General features: G+C 42.2%; 1 protein-coding gene across 1 annotated transcript in view; it reads left to right on the forward strand.

Annotated features, from left to right (window-relative positions):
- Positions 1–16,342, forward strand: part of LOC134754561 (anoctamin-8-like) — a 37,486-nt gene extending 21,144 nt beyond the window's left edge. The window contains exons 13-24 of the mRNA XM_063690879.1: positions 148–222; positions 1,816–1,948; positions 2,070–2,227; positions 2,622–2,819; positions 4,072–4,203; positions 5,375–5,506; positions 6,368–6,522; positions 11,428–11,521; positions 12,282–12,410; positions 14,033–14,153; positions 14,833–14,981; positions 16,220–16,342. Coding sequence (XP_063546949.1) covers positions 148–222; positions 1,816–1,948; positions 2,070–2,227; positions 2,622–2,819; positions 4,072–4,203; positions 5,375–5,506; positions 6,368–6,522; positions 11,428–11,521; positions 12,282–12,410; positions 14,033–14,153; positions 14,833–14,981; positions 16,220–16,309 — 1,566 coding nt within the window. The 3' untranslated portion in view covers positions 16,310–16,342. The remainder of the gene's footprint in view (positions 1–147; positions 223–1,815; positions 1,949–2,069; positions 2,228–2,621; positions 2,820–4,071; positions 4,204–5,374; positions 5,507–6,367; positions 6,523–11,427; positions 11,522–12,281; positions 12,411–14,032; positions 14,154–14,832; positions 14,982–16,219) is intronic.
- The last annotated feature ends 1,472 nt before the right edge of the window (positions 16,343–17,814 follow it).

The raw sequence follows: 17,814 nt of genomic DNA on the forward strand, positions 1-17,814 counted from the left end.
TTGCCGGCGACTCTTAATATTATACATTTATTAGTTTTCACATATTTTTCATTTAGTAACGACACAAAACATGAATACACGCGTGGTACGCTTTTATTGTGTTTGAAAGTATCTGACAGTATTTAAATATTTTGTTTTTCATTTCAGTTTCAATTTGTGAACTCGTTCATGAGTTTGTTCTACATTGCGTTTTATCTACAGGATATGGATAAATTAAAAGAGGTAAATATAATGTAGCATCTCATACCTGGGTCCTTACTCCCAGTCTTTACTCCCACGGGCTGATGCTCTGGATTCTCCAATCGGCTATAATTCCTTAACGCTTTTGCCTTCTCTTCCTGTCTGATTCTCGTCGTCCAAATTACTCCCTGAAACTTTTGATTTAAAATGTTTACTTTCTGGCTACCATTTCTAAATTCTCCCTGAACTCCTTCTACCCTATTACGGCCCTGACCCGTCCGGTTACTTACCTTGCTGTTTTTCTAATCACTTCATGTTTTTATTATAATTTCGAAGCTAATCGACCTAAAATTCACTATAAATTTTCCATTGACATTTTTGTTTCTTTGTTTCGACATAATCCGTCAAACTATTAATTTACTCTAAATTCCTTAGCATGAAGTTTAGGTCGTATAGTTTTCAAGTAGTTTGTTCTAAATTTTATCTAAAAATTGTTACTGGTGAACAAATATTTTCAAATATTTTCAAAAATAATAACAAAGTAAACAATAATTCTAGAAAATGTTATCGCTAGCTATATAAGCGGCCCAGCGGACATCTGAATTCAGTTTGCTTCTAGTTCCCAATAAAGGAACGTCAGTTGTAAGGGTCCGTGCGGGGCCAAGCCAGGCCCCGCACCATCAAGAAACCCTCGCTCGCGCTCCTTAAAAAGTTACCTGTGTTCCTGGCGAAGTCTGGCGCTCTCTGCACGCGCCCAAGTCCGGTGGTGCTTTGCGGTTGCTCTAGCGGAGCGCCTCGTCTCCTAGGCGCGCGCTATCGGCGCGCCTCGCCTCAACAGGCGCGTGCTGTCACCGCGCCTCGCCCGCTATCGGCGCGACTCGCCTCAACAGGCGCGTGTTGTCACCGCGCCTCGCCTCTTCGAAGAGCGTGCTTATCAGCGCGCCTTACCCAGCGAGCCTTACCGTGCGCGTGCTACCAGCGCGCCTTACTGTGCGCGTGCTGCCAGCACGCCTTACCTTTGCGCGTGCTATCTGCGCGCCTTACCTTTGCGCGTGCTATCTGCGTGCCTTACCCTTGCGCGTGCTATCTGCGCGCCTTACTGTGTGCGTGCTACCAGCGCGCCTCACCTTGCGCGCGCTATCTGCGCGCCTTACCTTTGCGCGTGCTATCTGCGCGCCTTACCTTTGCGCGTGCTATCTGCGCGCCTTACTGTGCGCGTGCTACCAGCGCGCCTCACCTTGCGCGTGCTATCAGCGCGCCTATCCGTGTGCGTGCTCCTGCCTTGCGCGTGCTACTAGCGCAACTATAAACGTATTTTTATTCTTTTTGTAATTTAAACCATCTGTTAGCGTGTCATATTTAGACTATAGCCGATAAATAAAGAACCTACCCCTGTTATATCTATCCTTTCCTTTCTACCTCCTCACTCCCAGCTCCGTTACTCACTCCTCCAATATACGTGGAGGAGGGAGTAACGTGACAATACAAGTGCCAAAAGATTTCTTATTTCCTTCGTCCTTCAATATCTAACCCTCGTAAAGTCTATGAGATTTAAAAAAAATTTACTTTCGGGAAAAAACTGACAAGTGATTTTTTAATGATTTAGTATTTTGAAAGTACCGTTATTTATTTCAGCAACTAGCAGTTTTGCTTATAACGAGACAAATCATAGGCAACCTGAAAGAGTCTGCCCTGCCTTATTTGATTGAGAACTTGAGGTTGGCCAAAATCTGCGTCGACGTGTTTGGAGCTCTCAGTCCTACGAAAAGTAAGTAGTAACTAGGTACTTACCAATACCATTGATGGACTTTATGTATTTTTAATAAGGTTTACGATTTGTCAGTTAAGTTTTTCTACCTCTTGTTACCTTTAAATTATCTTTATTTCAGCCCCAACAGCGGCAGAAATAACAGATATGTTCGACAGCAAAAAGACTGACATGCCAACACCGAGTCAAGTCGCGAACGGAGATGAAAGACGTGATTCTGAGACGAGCATCGGTCAGAAAGTTATACATCAAGCGGAACTTGAATCACAGCTGTTCAAGGTACCTAGTTATTATGCTTTTATAAGGCATTCTGCAAAACTTAAATTAGTTTTCGGTAGAATATTTCAGCGGGGTCTAGCAAACTTCGGTAGTCCACATTCAGTTCAAAGTTGCGAGTTAAAATTTCTTACGATGCGGTGGATTTTTATATTTAGTTATTACGATAGCCATTAATGATATATGTGTCTATAGGAAGAATTTAATAACATTTCCGATTGGCAGGAGCTTTTTCGTAACGATTGGAAATATTATGAACTTCTAACTATAGTTAACTTAATTTACTATTCTGTCAATTTGGCTACCTGTCTTATTTAGTAATATAAGACACGACAATTAAACGCCTCATGTGAGTCACATCCTATGTATATGTTGATATTTTTTTTGTATTTTCCAGTACGAAGGCACGTTTGCGGAATACCTCGAAATGCTAACCCAGCTCGGGCACGTCGTTCTATTCTCCTCCGCATTCCCCCTGGCAGCTCTATGCGCGCAACTGAATAACGCGGCTGAAATCCGCGCCGACGCCTTCAAGCTGTGCCACGTCGCTCAGCGGCCGTTCGGCGAGAGAGTCAGCAACATCGGCAGCTGGCAGGTGACTCTACTGTCCTACTCTACAAGCTATGCACTAGTACTATTCTCCTCATTCCACCTGACAGCTCTATGCGCGCAACTGAATAACGCGGCCGAAATCCGCGCCGACGCCTTCAAGCTGTGCCACGTCGCGCAGCGGCCGTTCGGCGAGAGAGTCAGCAACATCGGCAGCTGGCAGGTGACTCTACTGTCCTACTCTACAGGCTATGCACTAGTACTATTTTCCTCATTCCCCCTGGCAGCTCTATGCGCGCAACTGAATAACGCGGCTGAAATCCGCGCCGACGCCTTCAAGCTGTGCCACGTCGCTCAGCGGCCGTTCGGCGAGAGAGTCAGCAACATCGGCAGCTGGCAGGTGACTCTACTGTCCTACTCTACAAGCTATGCACTAGTACTATTCTCCTCATTCCACCTGACAGCTCTATGCGCGCAACTGAATAACGCGGCCGAAATCCGCGCCGACGCCTTCAAGCTGTGCCACGTCGCGCAGCGGCCGTTCGGCGAGAGAGTCAGCAACATCGGCAGCTGGCAGGTGACTCTACTGTCCTACTCTACAGGCTATGCACTAGTACTATTTTCCTCATTCCCCCTGGCAGCTCTATGCGCGCAACTGAATAACGCGGCTGAAATCCGCGCCGACGCCTTCAAGCTGTGCCACGTCGCTCAGCGGCCGTTCGGCGAGAGAGTCAGCAACATCGGCAGCTGGCAGGTGACTCTACTGTCCTACTCTACAAGCTATGCACTAGTACTATTCTCCTCATTCCACCTGACAGCTCTATGCGCGCAACTGAATAACGCGGCTGAAATCCGCGCCGACGCCTTCAAGCTGTGCCACGTCGCGCAGCGGCCGTTCGGCGAGAGAGTCAGCAACATCGGCAGCTGGCAGGTGATTTCTTCTACTAACTTCCAATCCTGGTTTTGCTGGATCCCGCGCCTTTTTCCATTCCCGCTTGTTGCAGTATGACGAGCGCGTGATCCCGCGAGATTTGCGGGGCTGCGGGAATTATATTGTCAATTTCCCGTGTTATTTCTCCGACGCCATCTCGCACTTTAACACACTTTAGTCCGTCTTCAACAAAGAGAGGAGTCTTTATGAATCTGGAGAGTCCATGAGAAAATATGCTTTACGAGTAATAAAGTTTTAAAAGGAATTCCGCCGACTAACATGGACGCTTTTTTCTGCGGCCTTTATTTACTTTTTTGGCTATATTGCCTCAATTTCTTATATAAAGTATATTACGTGTATTTTTCAGAGCGCAATGGAGGCTTTGGTCGCAGTGGCGGTGTTAGTGAACTGCGCTCTGATCGGATTATCGGGAACCGTACACAGGCTGCTACCGGACGCTACCCCAGCTCAGACTATACTGGTCATCGTAGCACTTGAGGTATGGTACTTCATAAATCCTATATGCTTCTCAAATGATAGAAATCTAGGACACACAGGACAACAAAATATTAAGCCTATTAAATAAATAAAATATTGTCACTCAGGACATGCTCAGAGTCACACTATCAAATAAATAAAATATTGTCACTCAGGACATGCTCAGAGTCACACAGTAAAATCGATTAAACATTTGTAGAATTAATAGTAAGTATGTAAACTATTGTCGAAGGGTAGGGGACGGTTGCTGGTGACTATTATTTTTTAACGAATGAGGGCGATTCTTTTTTTATTTTTTTATTTATTAAAATAAGGCAAGCATTTGACCGCAATCTCACCTGATGGTAAGTGCCGATGCAGTCTAGGATGGATCATGCTTACCTAAAAGATGTCTATTCACTCTTGATTTAAAAAGATCCAAGTTATAGTGGACTGGGAATATATTTGCAGGAAGTGAATTCCACTCCTTAGCCGTTCGCATGATAAAGCTGGATGCATAGCGCTTAGTACGAATCAGTGGCAGAGTAACGACGTAAGGGTGAAACGCAAGTCCGCGTCTAGTCCCACGGTGGCAGAATGGAGATGGGGGGATTAAATTATGTAATCCCATCGCACACTCCCCGAAATGTATCCTGTAGAACACCGATAAACAAGCTACCTTTCTACGGTGTTTAAGGCTCTGCAGTCTAGCCTCTACTAATCCCGTTCTAATACTAAAACGATTGTATGTTTAATAGGTACCAAAGCTCTGTTTTGGTTGTTTAGAAATTTTAGAACTCATGCTTGCTTGTTATATGGCCATTTATTTTTTTGAAGTTTAATCCTGTGACAAAGTTTAATTTCACGGTCCGTTAACACATATTTGTTACTTAAAAAGAGGCGCCAACACTTAACAACTGTATAAGTAATTCTTAAACCGAATAAACAGTTTTTAATTAAACAGAAACAGAGTGGAAAAAGAGGGGGGAGGCCTTTGCCCAGCAGTGGGACACAGTGGGCTCTGAATAAATAAAAAAATTTATTTTTTTAAATCTTCGACTAATAATGAAATTTTCATATATAGTACTAATAGTGTTAATACTTTACTATCCTTATACTACACCATCTAATTTCTAACTAACAAAATCATAGGTTTTCAAGAGAAATGTGTTAATATAAAAATCACTTTACAGCATCTGATCCTCGTGGTAGTGCTGGCCCTCCGACTCGCTATCCCGGAGATCCCCGGCTGGCTCGCCACCGAAATGGCCAAAGTGGAGTTCCAGCGACGAGAGGCCATCAAAAACGCCCACGCACCACTTATGGTACCAAAACCATTGTATTTGTATCCTACCAGACTGCGCCACTCCATGGTATTAAGTCACTTGAGAATCAGTCACATTTTGATATTACGAAACGGTGAAAATTCTGGTGAAATGGCTCGCTACGGATATGCCCAAAGTGTAGTTTCAGCGATGAGTTTCAAAAATGCCCATGCATCACTTATGCTAGCAAACCAATCCTTTTGCATTTCTATCCTACCATACTGCGCCAATGTTATTTTACTTGATGCTCAGTCCTATTCCTATAATAATTATCCTCTAAATAGTAAAACATCTCTGGCCGCCTATGACGCCGGCGGAGATAAGAAATATCGGTTCAATGTATGAAATTATTTGTGCTCAGCGTCCTCACGTGAGACGGTCTTTCCCACATTCTTCTTCTTCTTCTGCTACCATGCCCTAGCGGGCGTCGGAGCCCACCTTTGCAAAGTCTTCTCTACTCTCGGCCAGTCTTGCTAGCGTGGCCGCGTCCTTGATGTTTGTCCATTGTTTGATGTTATCGAGCCAGTTCATCCTCCTTCTTCCCCTTCCCCGTTTTCCCTCTATTTTTCCTTCTATTATAACTTTCCCACATTAACTTTAAATTTAATTGATAAATTAGGTTTGCACAAATGAACAAAACATGTTAAGCTAATTATATGGTTTAACTCACGGTCGGTTGCACCAACCTGTTTGTCATCGTTAAAGATTGCATTGTATGGAAAAGTTCATAGTCGGCGCGCCGGGTGACATTGATCATGATCAGTCTGTCAAGTGCGGATGGTGCAACTGGCACTCAATTCGAACAAGTAATGTTATCTATGAAAATGTTCAGTTTCCATTGCTTATCTTATCAATTCCCAGACGGAATGTCCATCCGTGGACGACGTACGCCCCTCCTCCCGCAACACCCCGCGCACCATCACCCCCACCACGCCCAAGCAGCAGGACAAACCGCCGGAGAAGAAGAAGATCAACATCGGCAAGATACCAGAGATCCCGCCCTTCAGGTCAGAGCTGTGAGTGAGTTGCTGAATGGGAATGGTTGAATGACTAGTTAGCCACGGTAGTAACTAGCTTAGAATATATAGTCGGTGGACGACGTGCGTCCGTCCTCGCGCGACATCACCCCCACCACGTCCAAGCAGCAGGACAATCAGCCGGCCTAGCCAAGTTGACAATCGCTTGCGCTACGACAACGAAACGCTTTGTGTATCTCTATCACTCTTCCATATTAGTGCAACAGTGACAGTTGCGTTTCGTTCGCTACGGAGCGAAAGCGATTGGCATGTTGGCTACGCGGCCTGGTCAGAGCTATGAGCGGGAACTTGCTGAATGGGAATGATTGAATGACTAGATGTTAGCCATAGTAGTAAAGCCTGATAAAATTACATTTGGCGCTTTATGGTGTCGCTACAAGCAGCTTACATATGGCAATAGTGTCAGTACCGGTCATAACAACTAATTACAAATTAGTAGAAGATTTATTCTTCCGCAAAGGTATAGATTTTTTTGTGTAGAATTTAATAAGCTTTAATGTTGACTTACATCATATTTCCATGAAATACGTAAATTCAGAGCAACATGCGATTTTGGAACAGGATTTTTCCCAAATGTCAAAGGGACCTTTAATTAACATGTGCTAAGAGTTAAAGAGTCTCCTTGCCAGTAAAATAAATAGTACCACCGAAAATCCGCAACATGGCAAAGGCCAAAAAATCTTGTCCGGCTATAACTGGCTTAGAATATAATATACCACTATGGTGCAAATCTAATTATTTTATGGCATGTATTTAACGCGGCGACAAATTAATCTGATTTAGGGATTTATAAAAAATTAAAGGGGGTAGCAAAAATAATAAATTGGCGACTAATTGCGGAGACTAGTATAAAGTAAAAAGTAGCAGCTAAGTAATCAATTTTCGGATTTGTTTCAATATAAACTAGCATCAAGTTATTGTTTTGGCGACTGCCAAACTACTACTCAAAATGGGATGGGATCCGTCTAGTTACGTTGTAAAGTAATTTTTTTTTTTAAAGAAACAGTCCGACGAACTCCAGCTAACTAGACGGAGCCCCGCTTCGCGGGGCTCCTATTTCTGGGCGGTTTGCCCTTCGGGCATTTAAAGCTACCTAACGAACCTAACCTACCTACTGATATTAGTCGCCAAGTCATTATTTATAGTACCTCGCCTATGATTTCAGTAATCTTGTTTATTATTTCTGCTACCTTAAAGTAGCTGCCATTATTTGAATTTTAAAATATCCTTAGTTTAAAGCTCATTTAATATAAATGATTGCCAAAATATTTAATCGCTGACAAGTTATTATTTTAGTTGCAAATAGTTTGCTGCTCTTTAATTTTTCTGTCGCCGCGAAAATAATAAGCCTTATTTTATTAGACACTACAGTGAACTCTGACAGCACAGGACCTGATAACTTTATTAATTTAATTACCAATAATAATTTAAGGGAACAATAGAACGTCACTAATAAACATTTTAAACTAGAACACTAGCAAATCCCGTTCGGTCTTAAAATCATTATCGTAAATACCAGCCAGTTGCACCAACCACATTTGACAGACTGATCAACGTCACTCAGCAGTGAACTATGAAACTTTCCATACATAAAAATTTTACGAACAAGTTTGGGAGCAAATCAAATTATTTTATTATAATATTTAGATTTGTATTTTTTCTAAGTAGTCACACTACTATAGTTGGTCAAACCAATTTGTCAGTCAGTAACAACCAGGAAAATTATACTCATCCCTTTCTTTTGGGCGTTAGTACTAGTGTAAGACAAAGATAGTATGATTTTCTCTGTCTATGTTTGAAATGAGACAGTCCTTTGACAAACTATATATACAAATTAGGAGGAGTCAGAGACGCCTAGTCTTACTAAGATGGCATACAGTCGAGAAATTTGCGACGAGTACCGCCGTGGCGAGGTGGCCTAGGGGTTCATGGCTTTAGCCGCGATTGCTAAAGACGCCGGTTCGAATCCGGCCTTCACCACTGTAGGGCTTCGTCACTTTTTCATTAATATATGACATCTATTACAGTTTTTAATTTAACGAACTATGGATGGTATAGAAAGGATGCCAATCTCTTATGGCAGAATTGTTGCAAAAGTGACCGCTTTCAGCTTTAAATAATAGTTCCTAATCTCTCCGGTGGCGCTAGTTAGGCTCTGGGACATGAGTATAACATGAACCATATAAGGCAACAAATAACCCGACCAAATTACGTAAGTTGTTTTTGGTAGTATTTCGGTGTATGGTGGCGCCGCCTAATTACTGTTTTTTGATGGACACTTCTCATACATAGAAATTTGGCTCCTTTATATAGTCTCCATGTAACGAACGTTTTAACGGTGACAGGCGGTTTGGTGCCACTGGCACTTAGTAAGTCCCGTTTTTACCCTTTGGGTACTAAACCCTAAAAACGAACTGTCATGGGGACCATAATGCGAGGCGAGACTAGTGGTATACGTCGTTCGACCAGTAATACCTACGATTGTTTATTACACTGCTAAATTTAGTGACTAACAAGAGGGACGCCGCTATACGTGAGACGCGATAAGAGATACATCCTATCGTTTCTCACGTATAGCGGCGTCATAGTGTAATAATTATTTTTGTTTTAACATTTTTATAATATCTAAATATATAATATAAGTATAACCTCAAAATGAGCTTAAAGGACACTTTTGTCTGTACGCATGACTTAGCCTAGGGAATGTCTTATAGCAAATTTTTAATTTTGGTTTTTTGTTTTCAGTTAATTTGGTACAAGTAATGCCTGGATCGGTGTGTAGTTAAGGACATTTTTTTAAACTAATGATCTTATTATTTATATCAATTTCAGTATTAAAATGTAACGCTTGTATTATTTCTTGTTTATATTAATTTGCAATAAACGTTTTTAACTGTAAGCATAGTTTGTTTTGACCCTATTTTTTTTTAATACACCTGAGTTTACAAATGTTCGAGACACAAAGGTAATTTTTAACTTAATATATTTTAAATGGTCTTGTGATTTGAAGTCTGTTCTCCTGACTCCGAGGGGCTACCACCAACGTCGAAAACCGGTATCTGTCTCTATCGCTCGAATGGACAAGAGCGAAAGAGAGGCAGATAACGATTTTCGATTTTTCGATATTGCCGGTAGGCCCTCGGGAGTAGCTTCTATGCTTTTATTTATCTTTTTTTATTAACCTTCATCTATATATTATCTTCGATGCATGTTAGTTTTGGTTATTTTATTTACTCTACCCACTTTTCCAAATCACTAGCCGTGTATATTTCTTACTTATCTTTACGCAAAATAAATACTTACCTATCAAATGTCATTTCACTCAAAAGTCGTTTAACTCCCTGCGCGTCCAATATAATAACGCGTTCAGGGTGATGTTGCGGCTGCCGCGCCACTGCAGTGCGTCGAGCATGTTCGCAGAAGCGCGCACCGATTGCATCTACGCCACTCTGCGCAAGCGGTGCGCGGCGATGCTCAGCAGAGTGCGCGCCAGCCGCAACAGCGTCCTGGCCATGATCGCAGACCGGCTGGATTGCCCGTATATGAGTCACTGTGTAAGTGTTCATGTACGGGCTCCAGCAAGTAAATGATTGTTTATAATTTAGTGTAATTTTTTAATTTATGTAATTTTAATTTAATTGATAACCTGTTTTAATTTAATTTATAACCTATTTTAATTTAATTGTAATTTTTAATTTGTATTATTGTGGACCATTGTTGTCTGGAATTAAATAAATGATTATGATTATGATTAACAGTCGTCGGAAAGGGTGCGGTAACTGAATATTTGTCTAAGTTCTTGCTTTTATTATTAAGTATTCTTATTAAAAACGACTTGAAATCAACTTTCTTAAGCCCGCTCCAGATTGCAGCGCGAAGCCGCGAACGCGAGTGTGGAGTCGATTTCGCTAATGAGGGCTATCGTTTTTTTGCTCACCAGTTGGCGCCTCTGTTGATGGTGGTCCAAAAGACTATAGAAAAGCTGTCAGTCATTGAAGTGACAAGTGACATTTGACATTTCGAACTATGGAAAAGACCACCATCTACACTAGCGCCCCTAGCGGCGAATTCATACGCGTTAGCCCTCATTAGCGAACTAGACTCCACACTCGCGTTCGCGGCTTCGCGCACGAGTGTGGAGGGACCTTTACTGTACACAGACGAAGGCATCGGAAAAACCAACCACCAACAATTTAGCGACGCTTTCCGACCTCTGGACATTATTATCTACGCACTACAGGGAATGCAAAGTTCAATAATCCTCCAAGGCACTTTTTATAGCTTCTTCCTTGCCAGGGCCGATTATCCAAAGAGCCAAGGAGCCTATGGGTAGCATGGGTCCATCCAGAAAGTTTTTACCTTACAGTAGGTATGCATTTTCTTGGCCCCTCCTCTTTGGTTTACTCCGGCCCTGTTGTCTAATTTTTGCACACAAAGTATTTGAACTACACTTATCTAAGATTTGATTTAACTAATTTTAACTACTAATCTTATTAAAGATTGTAAATTGTGATAAAATCGACTGACTTTAAAAATTCCATCCGATTTTTTTTGACAGTGGGAATGCACTCCGTCAAAAAAAAAATCGGATGGCACTCGCCGCTCCTTTTTCCTCTTTTAGCGAGAGGGGGGGAGAATTTGGCCCTACCCACTAAACCCACTTCGGCGTTTCACCCTCTTTGTCGTTCGTGAGGGCGCACTGGGATCGATGACATTCCACATCGGCGCCCTGTGTGTATGTGTGGTTCGATTGTATGGGTGCGGCTTTTTGTGGAAACTTTTTGAATTCGGTTGAACATTCAGCACTCCTCAAGTCAAGCTAATCATTTCTTTTGTTTAAAAAGTGAAAGAAGTATCTAGAGCTGTGTTAACGATATGTTGTAGGCCAAAGGGGGCGTCGATCGCCGAGCCGCCCGTCATCACGGGGTCGTTGCAGCTGCTCCAAGATGTTAGTCCTACCAAGCCGCTGCGTCGAAAGGTAAATTGTTACTTAAATAGGGGATATTACTGCAATGTTCTGCCACCAGAGTGCAGGACTAGCCTTTTTAGTAAACCATAGAGTAACTTAGACATAATGTACCTTTAACAGGTTTTTGACAACTTTTCAGAGATAATAAAATATGACATTGATGCATCAAGGCGGTTTGTTTACAGAGGACCTACTGGGAAACGCAAATCCGAAATTTCGCTATCTGCCTCTTTATCGCTCGAATATGCAAGAGTGACAGCGATAACGAAATTTTCATTTTCTTGTTTCGCGATTTTCTTGTAGCATTACCAATGCCACTTGGCAATAATTCCCTATTGGTCAGCTGACAATCGCAACTATTTATGGAGCACATGCAACTACTCTGAAAATACAAGAAGTGGGTCTGTCTAGAGCTAGAGCCACTTATACCATGGGTGAACTTTCTATGACTGCCGAAAGTGTGCCATGAATACAAATGGCGCTAGCTCATACTCATTTCATGTATTTTTAGAGTACCAAGTTGCAATGGCCCTGGGTGACCTTATTTAAATTGTGTTGTGATCAAGAGGAAACCGCTTTAGGCTGTTTATAACAACCTCTAGGCGTTGTTAAGGTGACATCCTTTTATCGTAAACGAAAATCGAAAAATATATTTTAATGAAACTCCGTTCGCATCTTTCATTGCGATATATTTTTCGTTTACGATAAAAGGATGTCCTTAAGGAGGACCTTAGCAACGCTTAGTTCAAGCTAGGTACATGTTCAATAGGAGGCAGCGCCCGGCGCTCCGCTATCGCTGCTAGGAGTCCGGGGGCTTCGAGATGAACCTCTGCACCGTTCAGCGCACTGCATCCCGCATCCTACGCAGCATCGTCCACTCGTGAACCCCACATTGCAGGTATTGTTCTCCTGCTTTTAGCGATTTCTCAATGTGGTTAGCATTAGCAACTGTCAAAGGTTTGACAGATGGCGCCTGCATAGGTTTTACCTGTCTCTAATTGTGTTCTATGAGATTTGGCTTAAGGGCTAGGATCCATAAAATTCCAGAAGTAAAAAAGAATTTGACACTGTTCGCAGGATTGACAGGTAAAACTTATGCTGGCGCCATCTGTAAAATACTTCGACCAACCAACCCCATTTCATCAGATAACTCCGAACCGACTGTCATCTGATCGTCTAACTCAGAGGGGAACCTAAAGGCCTTGTTGGGATTAGACCGATTTCCTTACGGTGTTAACCTTCACCGAAAAGCGACTGGTATGATGTTTCACAGGATACGTAAGTTCTGAGAAACTCATTGGTACGAGTATGAGTTCAAACCCACTACTTGGAAATTGACTACGACCGCCGTGTATAGACTCTGACCACTCTAACTTTGCGCGAACTTGGCAGTAAGAATAAGAATGCATACATAGGTATCCCTATAAGTTCCATACTGACGTAACACTTGGCATGATAACTTAGCGTGTTCCGACTCTAGTGATGTCTCTTTTCACAATACTTTTCACTTTTTATGTATACCTACAAATAAGGCAGCTGCAGTGACTGCGGACTCTGTGGTGCCATTGAGTATAACCTTTCAGTACCAATAATTGCGAAGTTTACCCTAAATTGGTTTAGGATATTCGAAAATAGAATACACGTGTCGAATTTTATAACAAAATCTAGTAAAGTAGAATTGGGCAATTTATCACAATAATGTGGATATTAAAATAATATATGGAAATAATACAAAAATACAGGACCTAAAAGTCAACATTTAAGTTTTTTTTAACCTCCAAAAAGTAAAAGGGTACGATTCGATTCCTTACATTCTATCCAAAAAAATATTGTAACTATATACATAAACGCAATATTTCACCGACAAAAACGCAATTTTCTTGTACTTCAAGATGGGCTCTTAGTCACCTTGACGTCACGTTCACTTATCGTTTTGTTAGGAGCGTTTCGCGAGTGAAGTACGACTGTCGGACTTTGACTATCATTTCTGACTTTTGTATTGCTTGAATGCAATGGGTATCATATAGACATTTGATCCTAAAAACAAACATGATCGATTGATACCGCAGAAATAAATATACCATAGAAGACACAAATGCATCTACTTCGCGTGTCCGAACCCCGACCAAGCGACGAGGTTGACCGTCGCTCTTTACAGTCCACTCGCGTCAGTTGTTCCAGCCAGACGTCCGTGAAAACTTAAAAAATGCTTCGTTGCATGATAATTAACTGCAACAGTCCAAAAATTGCGAGCACCCAAAGGCCAGAACATATTTCCTATCACAGATATGTAATTTTAAGTCCCGTCGTTGTGAATAATAAGTAATTTTATAATTATATTACGCGTAAATTTTGTATGAAAAAGTCGGCACGCTTGGTTTCAATACAAATCGTGGTATTTGCGTCATCTAGCGTATATATTAAATCTGTGATTGATACCATTAATGTTAATTTGTCATCTAGCCTATTGTTATGCTCCAACGTCCAAGGAAGTTATACGAGCGATTGTTCTGTTCTCAGGAACTGAGCGGCAGCGTAAGTGCGGGCGGGTCGGAGCCGGACCTGAACGCGGTGCCTTCGGCCTCGCCGTCTATTGATGCCAGCGCCACGTCCAGCGAAGACGACAAGCCTAAAGACAAAGGTACAATCTGGCAAAAAAGAGTAGAAATTAAAAAGTGGCAACACTGTAGTGTCGTCCCGTTATTCTTAGATTGATTTGAAAGGGACGACACTACAGTGTTGCCACTTTTTAATTTCTACTCTTTTTTGCCAGACTGTAGTTCATTTACTGTCGCTCAATATGTATGTGTCTTCGATAGTACACAAAATTACACTTACTTTATGGTTATATCCATGGCCTGCAGGCCGACATTTAATGAGTTTGTTAAACACAATTTTATAAGGCTTAAGATCTCAATCTCAGCCAACAGAGAGTCCGAAGGACAATTAATCCTTCGAGTATACTTTTTGCACCTTGTATTTTGGTAGAGATACTTAATTTTTACGATCATATTGCGCCTTTTTCACTCTTAAGGTTGAGGTTTGCGCCGCGACCGAGGCAGAAGACCGCGACCGGAGACCGCGACCGTCACTTGACGGTAGGCAACATATAAGCGACAGTTCGCGCTGAGACAAGAGAGAGACAGGAGACGCTCTGCTTCTGTCTCGCTCGCGAACTGTAGCTTATATGTTGCCTACCATCAAGTGGCGGTCGCGGTCTCCGGTCGCGGTTTTCTGTCTCGGTCGCTTGTCTCTGTCGCGGCGCGAACCTACACCTTTACATCTTATTTCTTCCTACCATGTATCATTCAATGATACAGGTCGATCGCGAGCCAAGGCGTTGCTAGTGAAGCGCGTACGCTCCGTAGCAGTGTTTTCATTGGGCCTGCGTAAGGCGCGCGAAGCAGCGGCTGAAAAACATGCACCTGCGACCAATGTACCCGCGGTCACACCCGACAAGTATGGAATGGTGAGTACTGGCTTTCTTGCTTTTAATGCGGATTCCAGTCCCCGCGAATATAAGAGGTGGCTTCGTATGACTTGTAATTTTGACTTCTGTTGGTGAGTATTAGGTACTTACTGTTGTGACAGTTTTATCCAGATAAATAGAGACATGTGGCCTTATTGGGTAAAACGTACGCTCCGTAGCAGTATTTTCGCCGGGACTACAATACCTATAGTATGAATTTTCTTAAATTATTTTTACGCCTCACACCCTAATATGTCAAACAAAAGCTTGTTTCTTTTGTTTAGCGGTTACCAATGCTACCGCTACTGACTGAACGGGAACAAACTCGTTTAAAAAGAAATTTTACCGTCCTATTTATATGGTTCAAATTTATGTAGCAGCTCTGTATTCTGAGGCCACACAGGCAACCGATCGTCCCTCATTACCCAAACTCGTTATCTCAGAATGAGCTGTTACATTTTGAACCTTAATACTATCACGATAGTTGCTTTTTTACGACATGGTTGCTTTGGCACGCGCTCGGCACGCGACTAAGGCGCCGCACCATAAAATAAACAAATGCTTTTGTTTAACTGATTAGGGTCTGAGGCCTAAAAATCATTTGAGAAAGCTCATACTATACCCGTGGAGCTCTGTCAGCTGTTGGTCATTCAGAGCTCGTCATTCTGAGAAGAAACATAGTAATATCCAAATTACAAAGTGTACAGTAGCATCAGAAGTTGCTAAGCGGGCGAGGTGTTCAAAATAATCTTGACGCGACTTCTTTGTTAAGAGAATAAGAGCGTGTCAAGGTAATTTTGAACACCTCGCCCGCTTAGCAACTTCTGCTGCTGACTGTACTGTAGCAGTGTAACAGGGATGTTGCGGATGCCGATTTTTTGACATCCATGGATGCGGATGCGGATGTCGAGATTAGGCACATAAAAAACGTCAAATATAACACTTTAGTAATGTTTATTTAAAAACAATGGAAACTTAGTATTTGAACAAGTCCAAATAAAACAAAATTTTCACTTCTTGTCGCTGTCAGTCATAGGCTAAAGTGTTCGATCGACGAATCACAAAACGAAACGAGATTCCTATTGGCTAATGACGAAATTACCTAGCACTTACGCCGCCGCTAAGACGTTCCTGTGCCTACCTCTTCCACATCCGCATTAAGCTCCGCATCGATTTTATGCGGATGCGAATATTCGCAATATCCCTGCAGTGTAAAATGGCCCATGATTGTTTCCCAGGGTGCCTCGGCCCCGATGCTCGGCGGCGAGCTGTCACTCATCCCTATCGAGCAGCTCATCCAAGTCGACGACGTCCGCCGTCCCACTTAGACATTACACTAACACTTTACGGCCCGGCCACGAGCGGCGAGCGGCGGCCATAGGTTGGAGTGAGACACAGCGATCGGACCTTTCGTTCCCACCTATGGCCGCCGCTCGCCGCTGCCGCCGCCGCGCGATGTCGTGGCCGGGCCGTTACTAACACTTTGCAGACGTAAGGTCTTTGGAATACAGATAACGAATGGTTTGTTACTATAAGGGTCGGTTGCACTAAACTGTTTGTCATCGTTAAAGAGTTCGCTAAATTTTATTGTATGGAAAGTTTCATAGTAAACTGCCGCGGCGCGCCCGTTGACGTTGATCAGTCTGTCAAGTGCGGATGGCGCAACTGGAGTTTTGAATGATTCACGGTTAGTTTCACTAGACTTATAAAGACCAGGATATAGACCGTGATTACCTTTTGTATTGTTTATGAGCTCCAGATATTTCGACGCAGTTACATGCATCTTGTTCACGGGTGACTGAAGATGGTGGGTGTCAAAGTTGTGTAGACCGCGCCCGGTCTACCCTCATTCTATTATTTCTATAATACAAAAGGTAATCACGGTCTATATCCCGGTCAATATAAGTTTGGTTTGTTACTACTCAGGAAAACAAGTATGTGTGGAAATCCTTGACAAATTGAGTGTAATTGTTTTTATTGTTTATTTAAATGGTTGGTGTTTTGAATTCCGCAGGTGGATAAAATATGGTACAAAAAATATTACGCAAAACTTTGCATAGTGGGCGCCACTTGCACAAACAGTAAACGAACTGCCTTAATGCATCAAACTTAATGTAACAAATAATCTGTTAAAACATGTCAAAAAACTGTTTACGGCGTAGTATGTATAAGTTACTCTATGATTAACGGTTTGTGCTAGTGCTGCACTCTGGCGGCAGAACATTGCAGTAATACTCCCTATTAAATTTTGATTTATGTTTAAAAAGATTCAAATTGCAATGGAACGGTTATTATCAATTTTAGAGGATATAGTAATGTGATCTTTGCCGTGAAAAGCGGACTTACTTAAACTCGCAGATTTTGATAAGCGCAAACCTATCCACTTGGCGGATCACTATGTTTGAAAATTCCCATATTAGATGACCTATTTCTTTCTTGGTAATATGTGGATCTTCAAGATATTCAACACACCTGTCATTTAGGCTCTAAAGTATTAAAAGTACGTATTATTTGTCTGATCTTTGCCATAGAAGTGACGAGTTGTTTGTATGTGTTATGAGTACTGATTTTCCGAAAATAATTAAGTTTGCGTAGTAGATCTCATTTAACTTTCTAAGGTTTAAAAACTCATATGTTTTGACTTATGGAATTAAGGTACATACAAGTCAGCTGCAGAGAAAAGGTGCCACCCCTGCATAGAAGTAGTATGCAGCGCGGCACCTGCTGACCGTACATTGGGGTAACTTCGGGAAAAGGTTGATTTCTCAATTTACTGGCAAAATGTGCTTATTAAAAGTTATTTTTGGGAAATCAGTATTTTGAGTATTCAAAC

The sequence above is a fragment of the Cydia strobilella genome, chromosome 2 (genome assembly GCF_947568885.1).
Source record: "Cydia strobilella chromosome 2, ilCydStro3.1, whole genome shotgun sequence".
NCBI classification, from domain to species: Eukaryota; Metazoa; Arthropoda; class Insecta; order Lepidoptera; family Tortricidae; genus Cydia; species Cydia strobilella.